Source organism: Manihot esculenta, chromosome 11 (assembly GCF_001659605.2).
Source record: "Manihot esculenta cultivar AM560-2 chromosome 11, M.esculenta_v8, whole genome shotgun sequence".
Classification (NCBI taxonomy): Eukaryota; Viridiplantae; Streptophyta; class Magnoliopsida; order Malpighiales; family Euphorbiaceae; genus Manihot; species Manihot esculenta.
Window position 1 is genome coordinate 30,018,923 of NC_035171.2, and position 17,142 is coordinate 30,036,064.

Here is a 17,142-nt window from a genome sequence, read left to right on the forward strand (position 1 = left end):
GTATAAATTATTATTATTATTTTTAAAATTGAATAAATTATTATAAAAAAACTATTATATTCGTGAAAATTAATTAATCATTTTTATTACTTAAATAAATTAAATGTACTTACATATATATATAGTTACTTTTTAGTATGAAAATATTATTCAATCTATTCTATTCTCAATAACAAAAGTTAAATTATTTAAATAGTTTTTTTTTTGTCGAAGAATTATTTAAATAGTTAAGGTTACAAATTCTGAGTAGTTTTATTTTAAAAAAAAACTATGAGTAATTAAGGTTACAAATTCTAAGTAATATAAAAATTAAATGGCAAAAAAACTTCAAATTGTAAATAGTTAATTAACTTTTTTAATAACAGTTAACTTTAATTTTAAAAAATTACTATTTAGGGTTTATATTATAAAAAAAAATTAATTAATTTTTTAATTTTAAAAAATAAATTAAAATATTTTTGATATTTAATTATTTTAATAAATTTTACGGTTAATTATTTTATTATTTAATTTTTATAATTTTAAAAAATTTATTAATTAATTTTTTTATAATATTTAATTATTAAAATTAATAAAAAAGTAATTAATAATTTTTTTTAAATATTAAAAATATTTAAATATATTTTTGAATGGTGAAAATTAAATTTTTTATAATATAAAAATTAAATAATAATTTTTTTAATTCGATAAAAATGTAAATATTATAAAATTATATATTTTAATCATGTTGTAAAAAATAAAAAAACACTTTATGTTTAATTTTTTTTTCTAGGAAGGAAAAAAGCACCAAACTCCAAAGTCTAAACGAAACAAAACAGAGAAAAGGTCGCCGGAGAAAACGAGACTCAGGCGATCTCTTTCTGTCTCTCTGAACACCCACAGGACAGTACATACTCCTTTCTGTTCTCTCAATCCAACTTCTAAGCTCCTCTTCCTTTTCCCTCCACGTATCCACAATCCCTCCTTTCTCTCTCTGATCCCAAATCTCCGGCTTCACTTTCACTGTTCTTCACTGCCCGTACAGTTCCGTTTCTCTGCTCTTCTGCTCCTGTTTTCTTTTGTTTATTTCTGTTTTACTTTAACAATTCTTACTTTGATTTTATAGATGTGGATTTAAGTTTTTATTTTGGTGAATGGGGTAATGGCCGATTCGTTATCATCAGCTGGTGTTAAAGAGAGCAAGCTATGGAAAGGGGTTTTTGCTGTGTCAGGCATCATGACCACTCTAGTGATCTATGGTGTTTTGCAGGTAATTTTTCACACTGTGCTTGTACCTGCATTTTTATTTGGAATACATATGTATGCGTTTGTATGATCTTAATCAATAATCAAATTTCTTCTTCTTTTTTTTTTTTTTTTTAAAAAAAGGATTTTTTCGAAGGATGTCATTGAATTAGCTGTGGAAAGTATTTGGGCGTTTGATCGCCATACTGCGAATTAATTTCCTTGCTGGTGGGAATTTAGGGCAATTGAAGTTACTTAGCTATTCAATATTTCAATTCCAATTCATGTGCATTTATGGGAGAATTAAACGGTGTTTAATGGCAGTTTTGGAAATTACAGAACGGGATTTATTTTTTCCCAATTATGAAGCTTCTACAAATATTTTTGTGAATGCCCAGATTTTGTTTCGATTATTATCATCTTCATACTTCTAAGTTTTATTGTTATAGTTGAATCTCTCATTGTGAAAAGAAAAAGGGTCCAATTCAAACTAATTTATGCAGGAAAAGATAATGAGAATTCCGTATGGGGAGAACAAAGAGTATTTCAAGTACTCACTGTTTCTTGTTTTCTGTAACCGCATTTCAACCTCTGCTGTTTCAGCTGGTGTTCTATTGGTAAGAAGCTACCATTGGTAGAATTTTTACATGGTTCTTATTGGGCACTTTGCACTTTAGTTTGATGTATATTCTGAAAAGCAGGAAAATGCAGAGTCTATTTAGAATTGAAGCAAGATGGATTGAACTGGATTTTTATACTTCTTATTTTCTTTTTTTAGGCAAGTAAAAAAGCCTTGAACCCTGTTGCTCCAGTTTACAAGTACTGCCTCATATCAGTATCTAACATATTAACCACGACTTGCCAATACGAGGTATGGTTTTAAAATATTGGTTATGATTGCTTCTTGTTTTTGGAAATTGTATTTTGCCAATGTTATTATACTTATACTAAATGAGGTTTTTCTTTTTGAATCTTTTGATTCAAATGCAAGCTGAGGTATCAGAATCATGATTCACATATACTGTTAATATACATACGATGGCAATTGCTTGTTCACAGGCCCTCAAATATGTCAGCTTTCCTGTTCAGACACTTGCAAAATGTGCCAAAATGATTCCTGTTATGGTAAGTTGGCTTTTATGTTGTTAGCTATTATTTGTTATGATATGCTGTCATTTCTTATTCTTTGAATGAGATTTTTTTTTGTGCTTCACTTGTTATGATATTGGTATCTTTTTTATTATGAATTTGGTCCAGCATTATCTCTTTCAAGCACACATGCATGAAAACACTAATCCATTACAACATGGTCTCATGAATTGATTTATTAATGGAACCTGAGGAATATTCAATTTAGTGCTTCTTCTGTTTGTGTACTTCTTACTTCTGTTTTAAGTTCACTGGTAAATCCTTATTCAGTCATTTTGAATGGTTTGTGCAGATTTGGGGCACTGTCATTATGCAAAAGAGATACAAGGGAATGGACTACTTGATCGCTTTTCTAGTTACTTTGGGTTGTTCAATTTTTATTTTATTTCCGGTAATAACTAAAGTTCTTCTCTTAGCTTGTCCATTTTTATTACTCTTAATCACTGTCCACAGAAACTAAGACCCATTTTTTCCTTAAATTCCATCAAAGACTTGAGGAAGGAGGGGTAGATTTTCTGATCTGGTTTTCCTTTGTTTTTACTTGTAGGCAGGGGCTGATATCAGTCCGTACAGCAGAGGACGGGAAAATACTGTTTGGGGTGTCACCCTGATGCTTGGTTATCTTGGGTATAAATTTGAAATGCATTTCTTCTTATTATAAGGATGCTTACTGAATTCACTTGTGTTTCTTATTTTTTTGTCACAAACAAAAATGATATGAAAATGGTTTCCAGGTTTGGGTTGTCACCCTGATGCTCAGTGAGTTCCATTCACTGTTGATAAAAAACATACTGAATTTCACTTGCTGTTTGGGGTGTCACCCTGATGCTTGGTTATCTGTTAAATCAAGTATTCCTACTGAGAGGCATGTCCTAGGCTTCATATCCTATTTGTTAGATTGTACCATTATAAAGTGGATAGTTGATCCCTTATTTCAATACTACATGCAAAATTTTCTTAAAATTCTTCTACCTGTTTGACTGAATTATTTTCATTGTTTTGCACTGAATAGCATTGAGAGGCTTGGTTTTTCCAAGAGAAGGATTTTGGGTAAAGCTTCCCATGGTGCTTGTCCTATATTTTAATAGGCTTCTATGTGTTTAACAGGTTTGATGGCTTTACTAGCACATTCCAAGATAAGCTATTTAAAGGTTATGATATGGAAATACACAACCAAATTTTCTACACTACATTATGTTCATGTGCTCTCAGTTTCACAGGTGCGTTTTTTCTTTTATGCCTGTTCTCTCCCTCTCTGAAGTGAATAAATCATTAGAATATTTTGTATGGTACCTGTGTTGTGTTGATATGTAGAATTATGATTAATTTGCACGTGTTTGTTATTGGGGAGTTGGTTTCCATATAAGCCTTTCATTCTGTTTTCTTCTCCAATTAGGTTCAATTATATAAGTGCTCAAATACTTTTAATTGTTTGGATTGGCTAGTTTAATGTCGTTGATGGGCCTATTTCCTTTCACTGTATAATATTCAGTCAAGTCATTTACACTCAACTGTTGATGGGCCTTTATCCTTCCCTCCAGTCTTTTCAAACAATTTTGATAAGTTGGCATCTCTAGTAATATTATGTTTCAGGTATACAGTTCTAATTTCTTCATGGTTCATGCGCAATCTGACATTTATATTACTCTCAACTATCAGTTTCCGGTGCTGCATTTTTTTGTCGGCAACTGCATGTGTTAACTTTTGTTTTATATGTAGGACTTGTAATGCAAGGGCATCTACTTCTAGCCATAGACTTTGTTTATCGCCATAAAGATTGTTTATTCGACATTGCTCTGCTTTCTACTGTGAGTAGTCTTTGCTTAGTCTCTTCTAGTTCTGTAATATACCCCTCCTCCCCCTTGTTTGTAATTTTTGTCTACAGGTTGTCAGGTTCTCCTCCCTCTCTTTTATTTTTTTGTTGTTAGCTGTGTCTTATTTGCTAACAGCCTCCCATTCCTTGTCTTTGAAATATAAGAAAATTACAGCCGAATTCTGAGAATTAATATCGTTCATTGCAGGTAGCAACTGCTAGCCAATTCTTTATCTCTTACACGATACGCACATTTGGTGCTCTCACTTTTGCTGCCATAATGACGACAAGACAGGTAGAATAGAAAATGCTAAGACGGAACCTAATGTTTTATTCCTTCCCCCTCCCAACTATGCTTCTAACAAATGGTATTTTTATCATGTCCTTTTATAATTGAAGTTGGTGAGCATCATGCTGTCATGCGTGTGGTTTGCGCATCCTCTTAGCTGGGAACAATGGATTGGAGCTGTAAGCCTCATTCTCAATCCTTCTTTCCATTTTATTTTTCATTTTAATCCCAGAAATACTCATTTTATCCTATGTGTCAGGTTATTGTCTTTGGTTCTTTGTATGCGAAAAATTTCCTGAAAAGTGGGTCTCTAAAACCTCCATCAGAACATACTCAGAATGGAGCTTCCAAGCCAACTCCTTGAATTCAGAATTTTCAAGTAACTTTTTCAACTTGTTGCTGCCTCTAATTTTATGGTGGTAGGCAGCTATTGTTACAGGTTTGAGGCTGCATGTTTTGTAGAGATTGTGATCAAGCATTTCACTCCTAATCTAGATAGCATCACAGGCGTATGGATCTTTCTCAAAATAGTTGCTATGTAGTTGATAGTTTTTGAAAAGGAAAGTTTAAGAAATCCCATTTTTATGTAGGGACGATAATTTATAGATAGACTAAATTCACAAGATTTTTTTTTTTTTTAAATTCTGTATACAGGAATTATAAAAATGTATTACTGGAATTTACCAAATTTTGGGTTTTCATGTTTTGTTTTGTGGGTCATTTACAGAAATTTTCTATCTTTGGCTTACTAATGTGTTTAGGGTTATTTTGCCCCTCTTTGATTGGTAGTTGAATTATGATAATATTTCACCCTATAATAAAGAAGGTTATCTTCATTCTCTCTCTTCTGACTAAAAGATAAAAAATAAATATTAGAGTAAGAGGTGAGTAATATTCAATTTAAATTGAAATAATCAATTAAATTTAAAAATTCAATTTGATTTTTTTTTTTTTTTTTTGAAATGGGGGATGGGGATTCGAACTTGAGATCTATCAGGTTTAACCGGATGCACTTACCATCAGACTAAACCTGGGAGTGCAATTTGATTTTATTTTTTTTATTTGGTTTGATTTGAATTATTTTAAAAAATTGATAATTTCATTTTGGTTCGATATCAATCAAAAAAATTTTTGTTAAACCGAATGGGTTATAATACTACGTTCGTTTTATGGAATACACAAATAACCTCTGTATGCATCGGTTCTCATCTTCCAAATCTGAAATTTCCCTTCTCGTTCTCATCTCTCAAATATGAAATCTCCCTTCACCTCTCACACGGTCATGCTCGCTTATCCCTAAATCTCAATTTGGGAATCTCCACATCCCAGCCTCTTGCTCAATCATTCTCTCGTTTCTTTCCTCACGTCGTCGGCAATTACTCCCTGAGAGGACTGAGAAGTTCGTTTTGCTGGTTTCTTGGTTTGTCGTTGTCCCTTTTTTGCTGTTTGAGCTCCTCAATGCTTCTTGTTGTTGTCGCCGCCACCATCGCCATCTGCTTCTCTTTCACATACCAGAACCTAGTTGGCCAGCCAGTCCTAATAGTCATCTTTGCTGCATGGTCACCACAGTGCTCACAACTCACCTACTATAAATGTAAGTGTTCATAATTTATGTGATAATACTAAATAGAAACCATTGATGTGATAATAATGTTTTGTATATTAGGTTATTGCATCAATTCTCAATTGTGTTTTTTTTATTGTGTATTTGTATTTGAATTTTGTGAATTCATCATTTCTCAATTATGTTTGTGATCATAATTCAAATTAACTTGCACGTTCATAGTTCATCAGTTCATAATTCATTCTTGTCCATTAGTCTGAATCAAATTAACTTGCTCATTCAAACTTTTTATTGTAAACAATTTGTTAGGAATGAGATAGAAAAATTACATTTGCAAATATTGACGTTATAAATCTTTGGAGATGATAAAAGATTAGCCTGCTGTAGACGTGGATATGAAGAATGGGCGGAAATCGATGTGGATTCTTCTCCTTGCACCAATTTAATAAATTACAAGGGACAAATTTGTGTTCTTAATGATATGTATAGGGTTTTGACAATTGATTTTAAAGGTCCTAATCTAGTTATAAAAGTTTACTAATTTCAAAACTAGCACCAAAATTTAAAACAATGTAAGAGTTAAGGAGGCGACTTTAGCTTATATATGGAGCTTCAAGTATGTGGATTGGGATGTATTTGGTTGTATTAGAAGGAGCACCAATGATACAAGTTTGAAAAATTGAAACTGGACTTTAACAAAGAAAGATAATTCACTCGTATGAATATAATTTACTCTTAATTAAAATTAATTATATTATTCAATTAAAATTATTTTTTAATACAAATTAATCATACAAATTATTGATGTTACTGAGATTAGATTAGTTTGATGATGTAGTTGAAATGAGACTGTGTTGTGATTAGTTAGAACCTGTAAAGAAAAAAATGTAAGATAGTAGTTGATACTCATGATAATTATTCTGACACTTAAGTTAATATATGTGAGGTGGTAATGGGTGTACATAACAATTATTCTGACGCTTAAGTTAGTATCCATGAGTATAGAAATACAAAGAATTATTTAGAGTGTCAGTGTTAGAGAATATCATACTTTTACTGCGATTTTTCTCCTTTTATACTGCAAGAGGTAAATTAATAATTTTACAATTATATTTATAATAGTTATATATTGGATTATATCTGTTAACGATAATCTTGTGCCGAGACTCACCCATAAGAAAAGTGTGAATCTTGACATCGCACCAATTGTTATGGTTTTTGAATTTTCTTTCTTCTGAAATAGACTGTATTTCCTATTCAATTAATTTTTATCACGTAAATCTATTTCGTAATGATAACAGGTGTTTGTTTCGAAATAGACTGTATTACCTTTTAGTTAAATATATAAATTTTATTGAAACTGACTTTGAAATTTCAATAGAATTTCAAAATTAATCAAATTAATATTTTATATTATTTTATTAATTTCATTAAATTATAATTTTATTTTAATTTATTAGATTTCATTTATAAATTGTATTATTTCCTTAAAATCTAATTATAAAATAAAATAATAGTTGTATATAATTTAAAATAAATTAAAAATATTATAAATTACATCAAAATTTAACACAAATTAAATTTAGTTATGGTGAATTAAAAACTAAATTTGCATATTTAATAAGTTAATACTCTAAACAGGTATTATAAAAAGTGTATAAAAGTTTCTATTAAAAATTGAGCAATAATAGTTATATTTACTATATTTTTCTGATAATGAGATCATATTTTATTAAATATGATGTAAGAATTAAAATTAAAATTAAAAAGCTCATTTTAAAACTAAAAGATAATAATAATAATAATAATAATAATAATAATAATAATAATAATAATAATAATAATAATAATAATAATGCAAGAAAAAAATTAAACGATAAAAGTTAATTAAATTATCATGCAAATAATTAAGTGATTTAAAATTAAAATATATTAAATACTTTAAAAATTAAGTAATAATATTAAATTAATAAAAATTTAAAGCGGCTCTACTACTAGTTTTTATTTATCATAAAAATCAATTAAAGTAAAAAAATACAGAAGTCAAAAGTATTTCCCTAAAAATAAAAATATACGAAGAAAATAATAATAATAATAATAATAATAATAATAATAATAATAATAATAATAATAATAATAATAATAATAATAATAAGTTTAAATTTAAATTTAATAACTAAATATTTAAAGCAATTTAAAAATTTTAAAAATAAAAATATTAAAAACATTATAAAAAGAATGAATATAAACTGAGATTACCATAAAAATTAGTTAAAAACAGATAATTTCTTACACTGCGATTTGTCCATAAAATAGAGTTATTGATAAATCCTTTTGAAAATAAAAGGAAGATTCAGACATCGTGATACTCGGTTCATCATCAAAACTCATCATCCTATAGATAAATCGAGTTTTGAAGTAAAATTATTGTCAATAGGTACATTTCAATATATTTCCATTAGGTTGGTAATCGCAAAATCGCTGATCGATCTCTTATTAAGCAGTTAGCTACATCATCGTCGGATTATCAGGAACTGTTATATTTAACTTCGTTCTCTTATAGTATAAGAGTTAAAACGATTATAGAGACAAATGTATGTAATTCTCTTACTTTCAAGTTCTACGTTCGCCTATTCTCCAGTTTACTAACTTGAGCATCAAAGTGACTACCGTAAACGCCAACTATCTCATGTTTTCTTTCTTGCACATTTAGCTAATTATAGCACAACTCTCTTTTCGGTTACATCATTTGGTTCCGTTGTCGGGAATGTCCATTAAAGCTTTTTCTGTTCATTTGGATTAAAACCAACCTCTTATTCTTTTTCTCTGAAAAAGATATCTCTCTCCTTTTTTCTCTCAAATTGTTGCTAAGATTACTAACAATGAGAGCGCTATCATTTCTTCCACTCCTGTCAGTGAACAAAACACATCCTCAATGGTCAATGAAGCAAATCTCAATAATCTGAAAACGAGCAAATGATCCAGTACATCCAAAAGTTGCAGGCTACTCTCAAATAGTATAAGATTCGGAGGGAGGCATCAATTACGCCTCCTAGGGGAATGGAGAAAGTCTTCGTTGACACCCCGATGACTCAGAGATGATTAAGAGTCGGTCCAAAGGGAAGGCTGAGTTCGAGAAAGATGAATCAAACGATACTCTGAAAGATGTTGACTGAAAGTTTCTATTTCAAAAGAAATTGTAGTAGAAACTTTCCCCATCAAGTTCAAACTGCCCAATTTGGACAAATATAATGGAACAACGAATTCCAAAAGTCACTTAACGATCTTTTGAATAACCATACAGTTTCAAGATGTCAACGATTTTATGTTGTGCCGAATTCTTCCGTCAATATTCATAGGATTGACTAAAAAATAGTAACAACATCTGAGCTTAGTTTTATTTCAGAATTTTATGTAGTTTGCTATGTTATTTAAATTTAAATTTATTACTTGTATATTTCTTATAAAATTCTTCTCCGACTTGTAGAAAATCCGATAAAGAGAGAGCGAGGACGACTGTTTAAGAAATTTTATGATACGGTTCAATATCAAAATAATATAGGTGAAAAAATTAAATCATAAAATAGCGTGTGAAAAATTATAAAAAAAAATATAACGTCAAGTTTATAAATTTTTTAATAAAAAAATTCAATGGCAACCTATTAACAGTTTAATTTAACTGATTTTTTTTTAAAATTTTTGTTTAGAATTAAAAAAAATTTAAAATTTAAAATTTAAATTTTAAAATTTTTTATTATATATAAAAATGAAATTATGAATAATTTTATAAAAATTTATTTAATTTCTTTTTTATAAAAATGTGATTTTAAACGAAGAGAAAACAAAACGAAATCATAATTTAGATGCTAAACGAAAATATAACAAAAATCTAATATTACTTTTTAAAAATTAAAAACAATAATTTTTTTATAATTTAAAATCTTAATTTTTTTTCCTGGATGGAGCCCACAATAAGGATAGAGAAAAATATCATTATATTCTGAAGTTGTATACTTGGATTTGATGATCAGAGTTGCTCTTGCTTCTGTCCATAATTGGTGCTTAAATTTCATAAAGGTATTCTAATATTTTTTTAACATAAATAATCTTATAAAAATTATTACCAAAAATTTATGGGTCATCTTATTAAAATGACAACAATGATTTATTATATTTTTCCTTTTTTTAATTTAAATGAGAACTGAAATATCATATAATTGTTTTAAAATATACATATATAGCAATAACAGCTCAGACAAAGATAAGAAGAAATTATTGTTCTATAGTAAATGATCAAAATACATTTATATTTTAATTTTTGATTTATATTAAAATTAATAATTATGTCCTATAATTTATTTTCATATTTTGATTCAATTAAATTAAAGATTTTTTAATTTGCCAGAGTAAAAAATATATAAATTAAAATGTTGAGTTTTACAGATGAATATGTTAATTTTAATACATTTTATGAACCTAAAAATATTTTTTAAAATAAATTACACTCGCTATGCTATTTATTTATTATATTATAATTATTTTATTTATTTTTAATTATTCATTAATTATCATACTTTTCAAACAATAACAGGTAGATATTTGATAATGTGAATCATCCTAATTAATCATCACCTTTCCCACTCATCCATTAGAAAATATCTGATAAAGATTTTCCTTCTGTTTTGTATTCTTATCAGTTTACCCTTTTAATCCTATAAATACAGTCTTTCCTCTGCTATTTCATATCATCCATTACTCTCTCATTTCTTCAGCTTCCTTGCTTTTCCAGTTATCATTATGAAGACAGATATTGATTTGTTTCCAAGATTGGCCAAGAAAGAGTTCGGAGGAGATGGCGGCTCATACTTCGCCTGGTGCCCTTCTGAGTTGGCAATGCTGCGTGAAGGGAACATTGGTGCAGCCAAGCTTGCTCTTGAGAAGAATGGCTTTGCTCTTCCTCGTTACTCTGATTCTGCAAAGGTCGCTTATGTTCTTCAAGGTAGCCTTTTTTGTATTTTTCTTGTTGGGGATTTCAATTTTTGTTATCTGGGTCTTCTCGTTTGTTTTCATTATTGATTGATTGGGTTTTCTTACTGAGATCTTGCTTCTAAATGGGTTCTAAAGTAAGATCAACAAAGATAATGGATTCTCTTTAATTCGGTTCTACGAGTGGATGAATCGATGATCGTCGTAGCTAACTTGTTTGATTTAATGTTACTGAGCGGTTTTCTGCAAATCTGAATCATTTAATTTTAATTTTTGTCAGGAAATGGTGTCGCCGGAATTGTCCTGCCTGAGAAAGAAGAAAAGGTCGTACCGATCAAGAAGGGTGATGCCATAGCCCTTCCTTTCGGTGTTGTGACATGGTGGTTCAATAAAGAGGATACTGAGTTGGTTGTGCTGTTATTGGGCGATACATCAAAAGGCCACAAAGCTGGTGAATTTACTGATTTCTTTTTGACTGGTTCCAGTGGAATTTTCACTGGCTTCTCTCCTGAATTCGTGAGCCGAGCATGGGATGTGGATGAAAAAACAGTGAGTACCCTTATTGGAAACCAAACAGGCAAAGGCATTGTCAAGCTACCTGCATCATCTAAGATGCCTGAACCCAAGAAGGAGACCCGTAGTGGCTTGGTTTACAACTGTGAAGAAGCTCCATTAGATGTTGACATTAAGAATGGTGGAAGGGTTGTGGTCTTGAACACCAAGAACCTTCCTTTGGTTGCGGAGGTTGGCCTTGGTGCTGATCTTGTGAGATTGGATTGTGGTGCTATGTGCTCTCCTGGGTTTTCTTGTGACTCTGCTCTGCAGGTGACTTACATCGTCAGAGGAAGTGGCCGTGTTCAGGTTGTCGGCGTTGATGGACGTAGAGTCTTGGACACTACAGTTAAGGCTGGAAACCTCTTCATTGTTCCAAGGTTTTATGTTGTTTCAAAGATTTGTGATCCTGATGGAATGGATTGGTTCTCAATCATCACCACTCCCAAGTGAGTTGCTGTTTCTTGATTGATGTGTTCTTCCATTTTAATTGCTGAATTTGTTTTAGAACTCACCATTGGTCTTTTTTTTTTTTTCCCCCTTTGCAGCCCAATATTCACCCATTTGGCTGGTAGGACTTCTGTGTGGAAGGCTTTATCACCTGAAGTGCTTGAAGCATCTTTCAATGTCTCTTCTGAAGTTGAGAAGCTTTTCCGGTCAAAGAGAACATCTGATGAAATTTTCTTCCCACCCCCGAAATAATGAATCATTAGCTAGCTTGTCATTAAGCTCTTGCCGTTTAGTGGTTTCAATAATAAATTAGGCTCTCTCATGTTTCTGCTGCGTCTGTGTATATATTTTTTCTCTAAATATCCAAATTCTGTTTTCGAATGGTGGTTTCAATACACTTTTGGCACGTTTGGTGCTCTAATCTTTTGCTGCCATAACGACGGCAAGATATTTAGAATAGAAGAAGCTAAAACAGAAGTTAATGTTTGATTGCTTCCCCCTCCCAACTATGCAAAAAAGTTTCTTGAGAAGTGGAGTCTCCAAGACCTCCACCTTGAGAACATGCACAAAATGGAGCTTCCAAGCCAAGTCCTTGAATTCAGAATTTTCAAGTAACTTTAAACTTGTTGCTGCCTCTAATTTTATGGCCATAGGCTAATAAATTGTGATCAAGCATTTCACTCCTAATCCAGGCAGCATCACAGGCTAATGGATCTTTTTAAGGAATTTTAATAAAGAAATCCCATGGGACAATAATGTATTTACAAAAAAGTGTAAAGCGTTGATTGGTAGTTTAGAATTATGGTTGAAATTATATAATAAATAATAAATTTGAAACTTTTCTTATTTGAACAATATGTTTTAAAATTTTTATTTAATCTATTTTTTCTTTAAATTTTTTTCATATGCATATATATAGATTAATTAATTAAAATTATTAATTAATTAATTTTATTATAAATTTCACTGAAATTAACTTTAAAATTTCATTAAAATGTCAAAATTTATGAAATTAATAATTCATATCATTTTATTTCATTCCATTAAAATTATAATTTTATTTAAATCTATTTAAAATTTTTCAAATATGTTATAAAAGAAAATAATAATTGCATAAATTATGTATATTTACGTTTCCCTTAAAATATATATAATGATTTAAAATAATATAGAAATACTATAAATTACATCAAAATTTAACTTTAATTAAATTTAATTAACACTCTGAGTAGGTATCGTAGAAAAGTTTCTAATAAATTTTAGGCTAAAATAGTTATATTTATTAGGGATAATTACAAAAAATTATTCTATAATTTAGAATAAAAATTTAATTTAATTTGTGACAAACAGAGAGTCACGTGAATTCAGTCCGTTAATAATTAAAGTGAGATTTTTCTCCTAATATTGCTATTAAATATTAATGTAATATTTAAAAATTAATTAAAGATAATTTTTAATTAGAGTGTATTACACTGTAATTTTTGAAATTTTATAAAACATATAATTTAATTTATATATCTAGAAATTTAATTATGAAGTTTTATTTTATAATAAAATAATTTTTTAATTATAATTCATCCATAAATTAATTTTTAAATATTATAATTATTTATAAATAAATATTTTTATAAATTAATCTCACATATTTATTAAATTTAGTATATTATATTTAAAAATAAATTAACAAAATTAAAATTCATTCAAGAATCTCCACACAATGTATATTTAAATTTAAGTTTAAAATTTTTTTTCTCTTTAACTTTTTCTATTATAAAAATCAGCTAAAATGAAAAGCGAAAAAGACAGAAGTCATAATAATTTCACTACAAATAAAAATATATTAAGAAGATAATATTAATAATTAATTGAAAAAATTATTTTCTTTAAAATAATTAAAATTTTTTATAAAAAATATTTTTTAATTATTTTTTTAAATATTTTAAATATAAAAAATATTTTCAATCAAACAAACAAACCTAAATAATCTTGTGAAAATTATTACAAAAAATTTCAACATATATATCATGATGCGCGTTGGCCAATTTTCTATTAAAATCGCAACAAGGATTTCCTAATATTTATCTATTTTTTTATTTAAACGAGAACTGTAATATCATATAATTCTGTTTATATTATCACCTTTTATTTTCTAATATATTTAATATTTAAATGTAGTATTTCAATAATTTATACCATAAATTTACTTTTTATTATTTATATATAATTTAAATAATAAAACATTTAATGATTGAATTTTAATGTATTTATATTTTTTAAAATTAAGAAATGATTTAATAATTTTTTTATATTATAAAAATTAAATAGTAAAAAAAAATTTTTGAAAAAATTTTCCACCATTATTATTTTTTCCTACACTGTAGTTTATCCACCTATTGAAAATTTGCATTTGTTAATATAGCATTAATTTATATGCTCCGTGAAAATTTAATAATTATATAAAATTAATCATTTTTATTTTATATATTAAATATAAATTCATTAAAAAATTAATAAATCAATTATATTATGGACGTTAGGTTTAAAGAAAGCATATATATATATATATACACAAAAACACAGTAGATCATTTGATATTTTTTCAGTTAAAGTATGGATAAATAATTTAATTATTAAATATATAGTTTAAAATAAATTTTATTTTATAATAATTATTATAAATATTTTATAATAAATATATTACTTAATTTAAAATGACAATATATATAAAATAATTAAAAATAATATATTTATTATAAAATTTTTATAATTATTAATATAAAATAAGATTTATTTACTGTTAAAACTATTGATTTATATATTTAATAGTTAGATTACTATTATTTTTATAATTAAATATATTATTTAATTATAATTAAGAATAAGTTAATATTATTTTTATATATAAAATTAGTTTATATTTAAAAATAATAAATATTATATTTAATTTTTTATTTTTAAAAATTAATTAAAATTACATTCAATTAAATAAATTAAATTAAAATTAAAATGTTTAAATTAAAATATAAAATAATATAAATATTAGATTTTTTAATTATTTGATTATTGATTTATAATAATAATAATACATGTATAATACTTATACTATTAAATTGTTGTATAAATTAAATTAATTAAATTAAAATTAAAAAATTCAAATTAAAATATCAATACACATAAATATTTAAATTTTTTAATCAATTCGATAAGTATAATATATTTTTAAATATGGAGTATATTTTAATTCTTATTTCTTTAAAAAAAAAAAAAAAGAAAAATCAGGTTTCCTCCCATCCAGTAGAAAATATCTGATAATGATTTTCTTTCTGTTTTATATTCTTATCAGCTTACATTTTTTATCCTATAAATACTGGTCCATTCTGTTAGGTGGGTCCCTCCATGCTATTTCATATCAGCAAGTTTTCCATTACTCTCATTTCTTCAGCGTTATCAGTATGAAGATCGATATTGATTTGTCCCCAAGATTGGCCAAGATGGATTTCGCAGGAGATGGTGGCTCATACTTCGTCTGGTGCCCCTCTGAGTTGGCAATGCTGCGGGAAGGGAACATCGGTGCAGCCAAGCTTTCCCTTGAGAAGGATGGCTTTGCTCTTCCTTGTTACTCTGATTCTGCAAAGGTTGCTTATGTTCTTCAAGGTAGCCCTTTTTGTTTCAATTTTTGTTATCTGGGTTTTCTCTTTTTGTTTTCATTATTGATTGATTGGTTTTTCTTACTCGGATCTTGCTTCTAAATGTGTTCTCTTTAATTTGGTTCTACGACTGGATGAATCAATGATAGTCGTAGCTAACTTGTTTGATTTAATGTTACAGAGTGGTTTACTGCAAATCTGAATTACTTTTTTTAAAAAATTTTTATCAGGAAATGGTGTCGCCGGAATTGTCCTGCCTGAGAAAGAAGAAAAGGTTGTGCCAATCAAGAAGGGTGATGCAATAGCTCTTCCTTTTGGTGCTGTGACATGGTGGTTCAATAAACAGTATACTGAGTTGGTTGTGCTGTTATTGGGCGATACATCAAAAGGCCACAAAGCTGGTGAATTTACTGATTTCTTTTTAACTGGTTCCAATGGAATTTTCACTGGCTTCTCTCCTGAATTTGTGAGCCGAGCATGGGATGTGGATGAAAAAACAGTGAATACCCTTGTTGGAACCCAAACAGGCATAGGCATTGTTAAGCTTTCTGCATCATGTAAGATGCCTGAACCCAAGAAGGAGAGCCGTAGTGGCTTGGTTTATAACTGCGAAGAAGCTCCATTAGATGTCGACATTAAGAATGGCGGAAGGGTTGTGGTCTTGAATACCAAGAACCTTCCATTGGTTGCTGAGGTTGGCCTTGGAGCTGATCATGTGAGATTGGATGGGGGTGCTATGTGCTCTGCTCTGCAGGTGACTTACATTGTCAGAGGAAGTGGTCGTGTTCAGGTTGTCGGCTCTGATGGCCGGAGAGTCTTGGACACCAGAGTTAAGGCTGGAAATCTTTTTATTGTTCCAAGGTTCTATGTTGTTTCAAAGATTTGTGGTCCTGATGGAATGGATTGCTTCTCAATCATCACTACTCCCAGGTGAGTTTCTGGGTTCTTGATGTGTTCTTCCACTTCAATGGCTGAATTTGTTTTAGAACTCACCATTGTTGATTTTTTTTCTTTTGCAGCCCTATATCCACCCATTTGGCTGGTATGACTTCTTTGTGGAAGGCTTTATCACCTGAAGTGCTTGAAGCATCTTTCAAGTTCTCTCCTGAAGTTGAGAAGCTTTTCCGGTCAAAGAGAACCTCTTGATGAAATTTTCTTCCCAGTAACTGATAATCATTAGCTAGCTTGTTATTAAGCTCTTGCAGTTTTTTGGTTTCAATAAACTAGGATCTCACTTTTGCGGCCATAATGACTACAAGACGAGTAGAATAGAAAATGCTAAAACAGAACCTAAGGGTTAGTTACAATTTTTATCTTATCAAAAATGGAGAAAAGGTGTTATTTCAAATAATATTAAAAATTATTTTCAATTGAAAAAAAATTAAAAAATATATTCAAATTATCAGGTAGAAAATATTTTATTTTTTATAATATTTTTTATTTAATTTTTATATCAATTTAAAATAAA

General features: G+C 28.5%; 3 protein-coding genes across 4 annotated transcripts; all 3 read left to right on the top strand.

Annotated features, from left to right (window-relative positions):
• Window positions 1-760: 760 nt before the first annotated feature.
• LOC110625868 (UDP-galactose/UDP-glucose transporter 5B) lies at window positions 761-5,223 on the top strand. 2 transcript variants are annotated; one of them, XM_021771550.2, is made up of 12 exons: window positions 761-1,023; window positions 1,106-1,249; window positions 1,728-1,841; window positions 2,003-2,095; window positions 2,284-2,349; window positions 2,666-2,764; window positions 2,921-3,000; window positions 3,481-3,593; window positions 4,093-4,181; window positions 4,395-4,481; window positions 4,586-4,654; window positions 4,735-5,223. In XM_021771550.2, the coding sequence occupies exons 2-12, from the start codon at window positions 1,142-1,144 to the stop codon at window positions 4,837-4,839; spliced, it is 1,023 nt and encodes a 340-aa protein (XP_021627242.1). In that variant the 5' UTR covers window positions 761-1,023; window positions 1,106-1,141; the 3' UTR covers window positions 4,840-5,223. The 2 variants fall into 2 exon arrangements, with proteins under 2 accessions (XP_021627242.1, XP_021627243.1); XM_021771551.2 differs by having other exon boundaries at window positions 761-1,018.
• Window positions 5,224-10,765: 5,542 nt separating this feature from the next.
• Window positions 10,766-12,408, top strand: LOC110625759 (11S globulin seed storage protein Ana o 2.0101). The gene is made up of 3 exons (XM_021771383.2): window positions 10,766-11,038; window positions 11,306-12,026; window positions 12,126-12,408. Exons 1-3 carry the CDS (start codon window positions 10,837-10,839, stop codon window positions 12,277-12,279), a joined length of 1,077 nt encoding a protein of 358 aa, XP_021627075.1. The 5' UTR covers window positions 10,766-10,836; the 3' UTR covers window positions 12,280-12,408.
• Window positions 12,409-15,421: 3,013 nt separating this feature from the next.
• On the top strand, window positions 15,422-16,889 carry LOC110626927 (glutelin type-A 1). The gene is made up of 3 exons (XM_021773120.2): window positions 15,422-15,681; window positions 15,905-16,604; window positions 16,694-16,889. Exons 1-3 carry the CDS (start codon window positions 15,480-15,482, stop codon window positions 16,818-16,820), a joined length of 1,029 nt encoding a protein of 342 aa, XP_021628812.1. The 5' UTR covers window positions 15,422-15,479; the 3' UTR covers window positions 16,821-16,889.
• The last annotated feature ends 253 nt before the right edge of the window (window positions 16,890-17,142 follow it).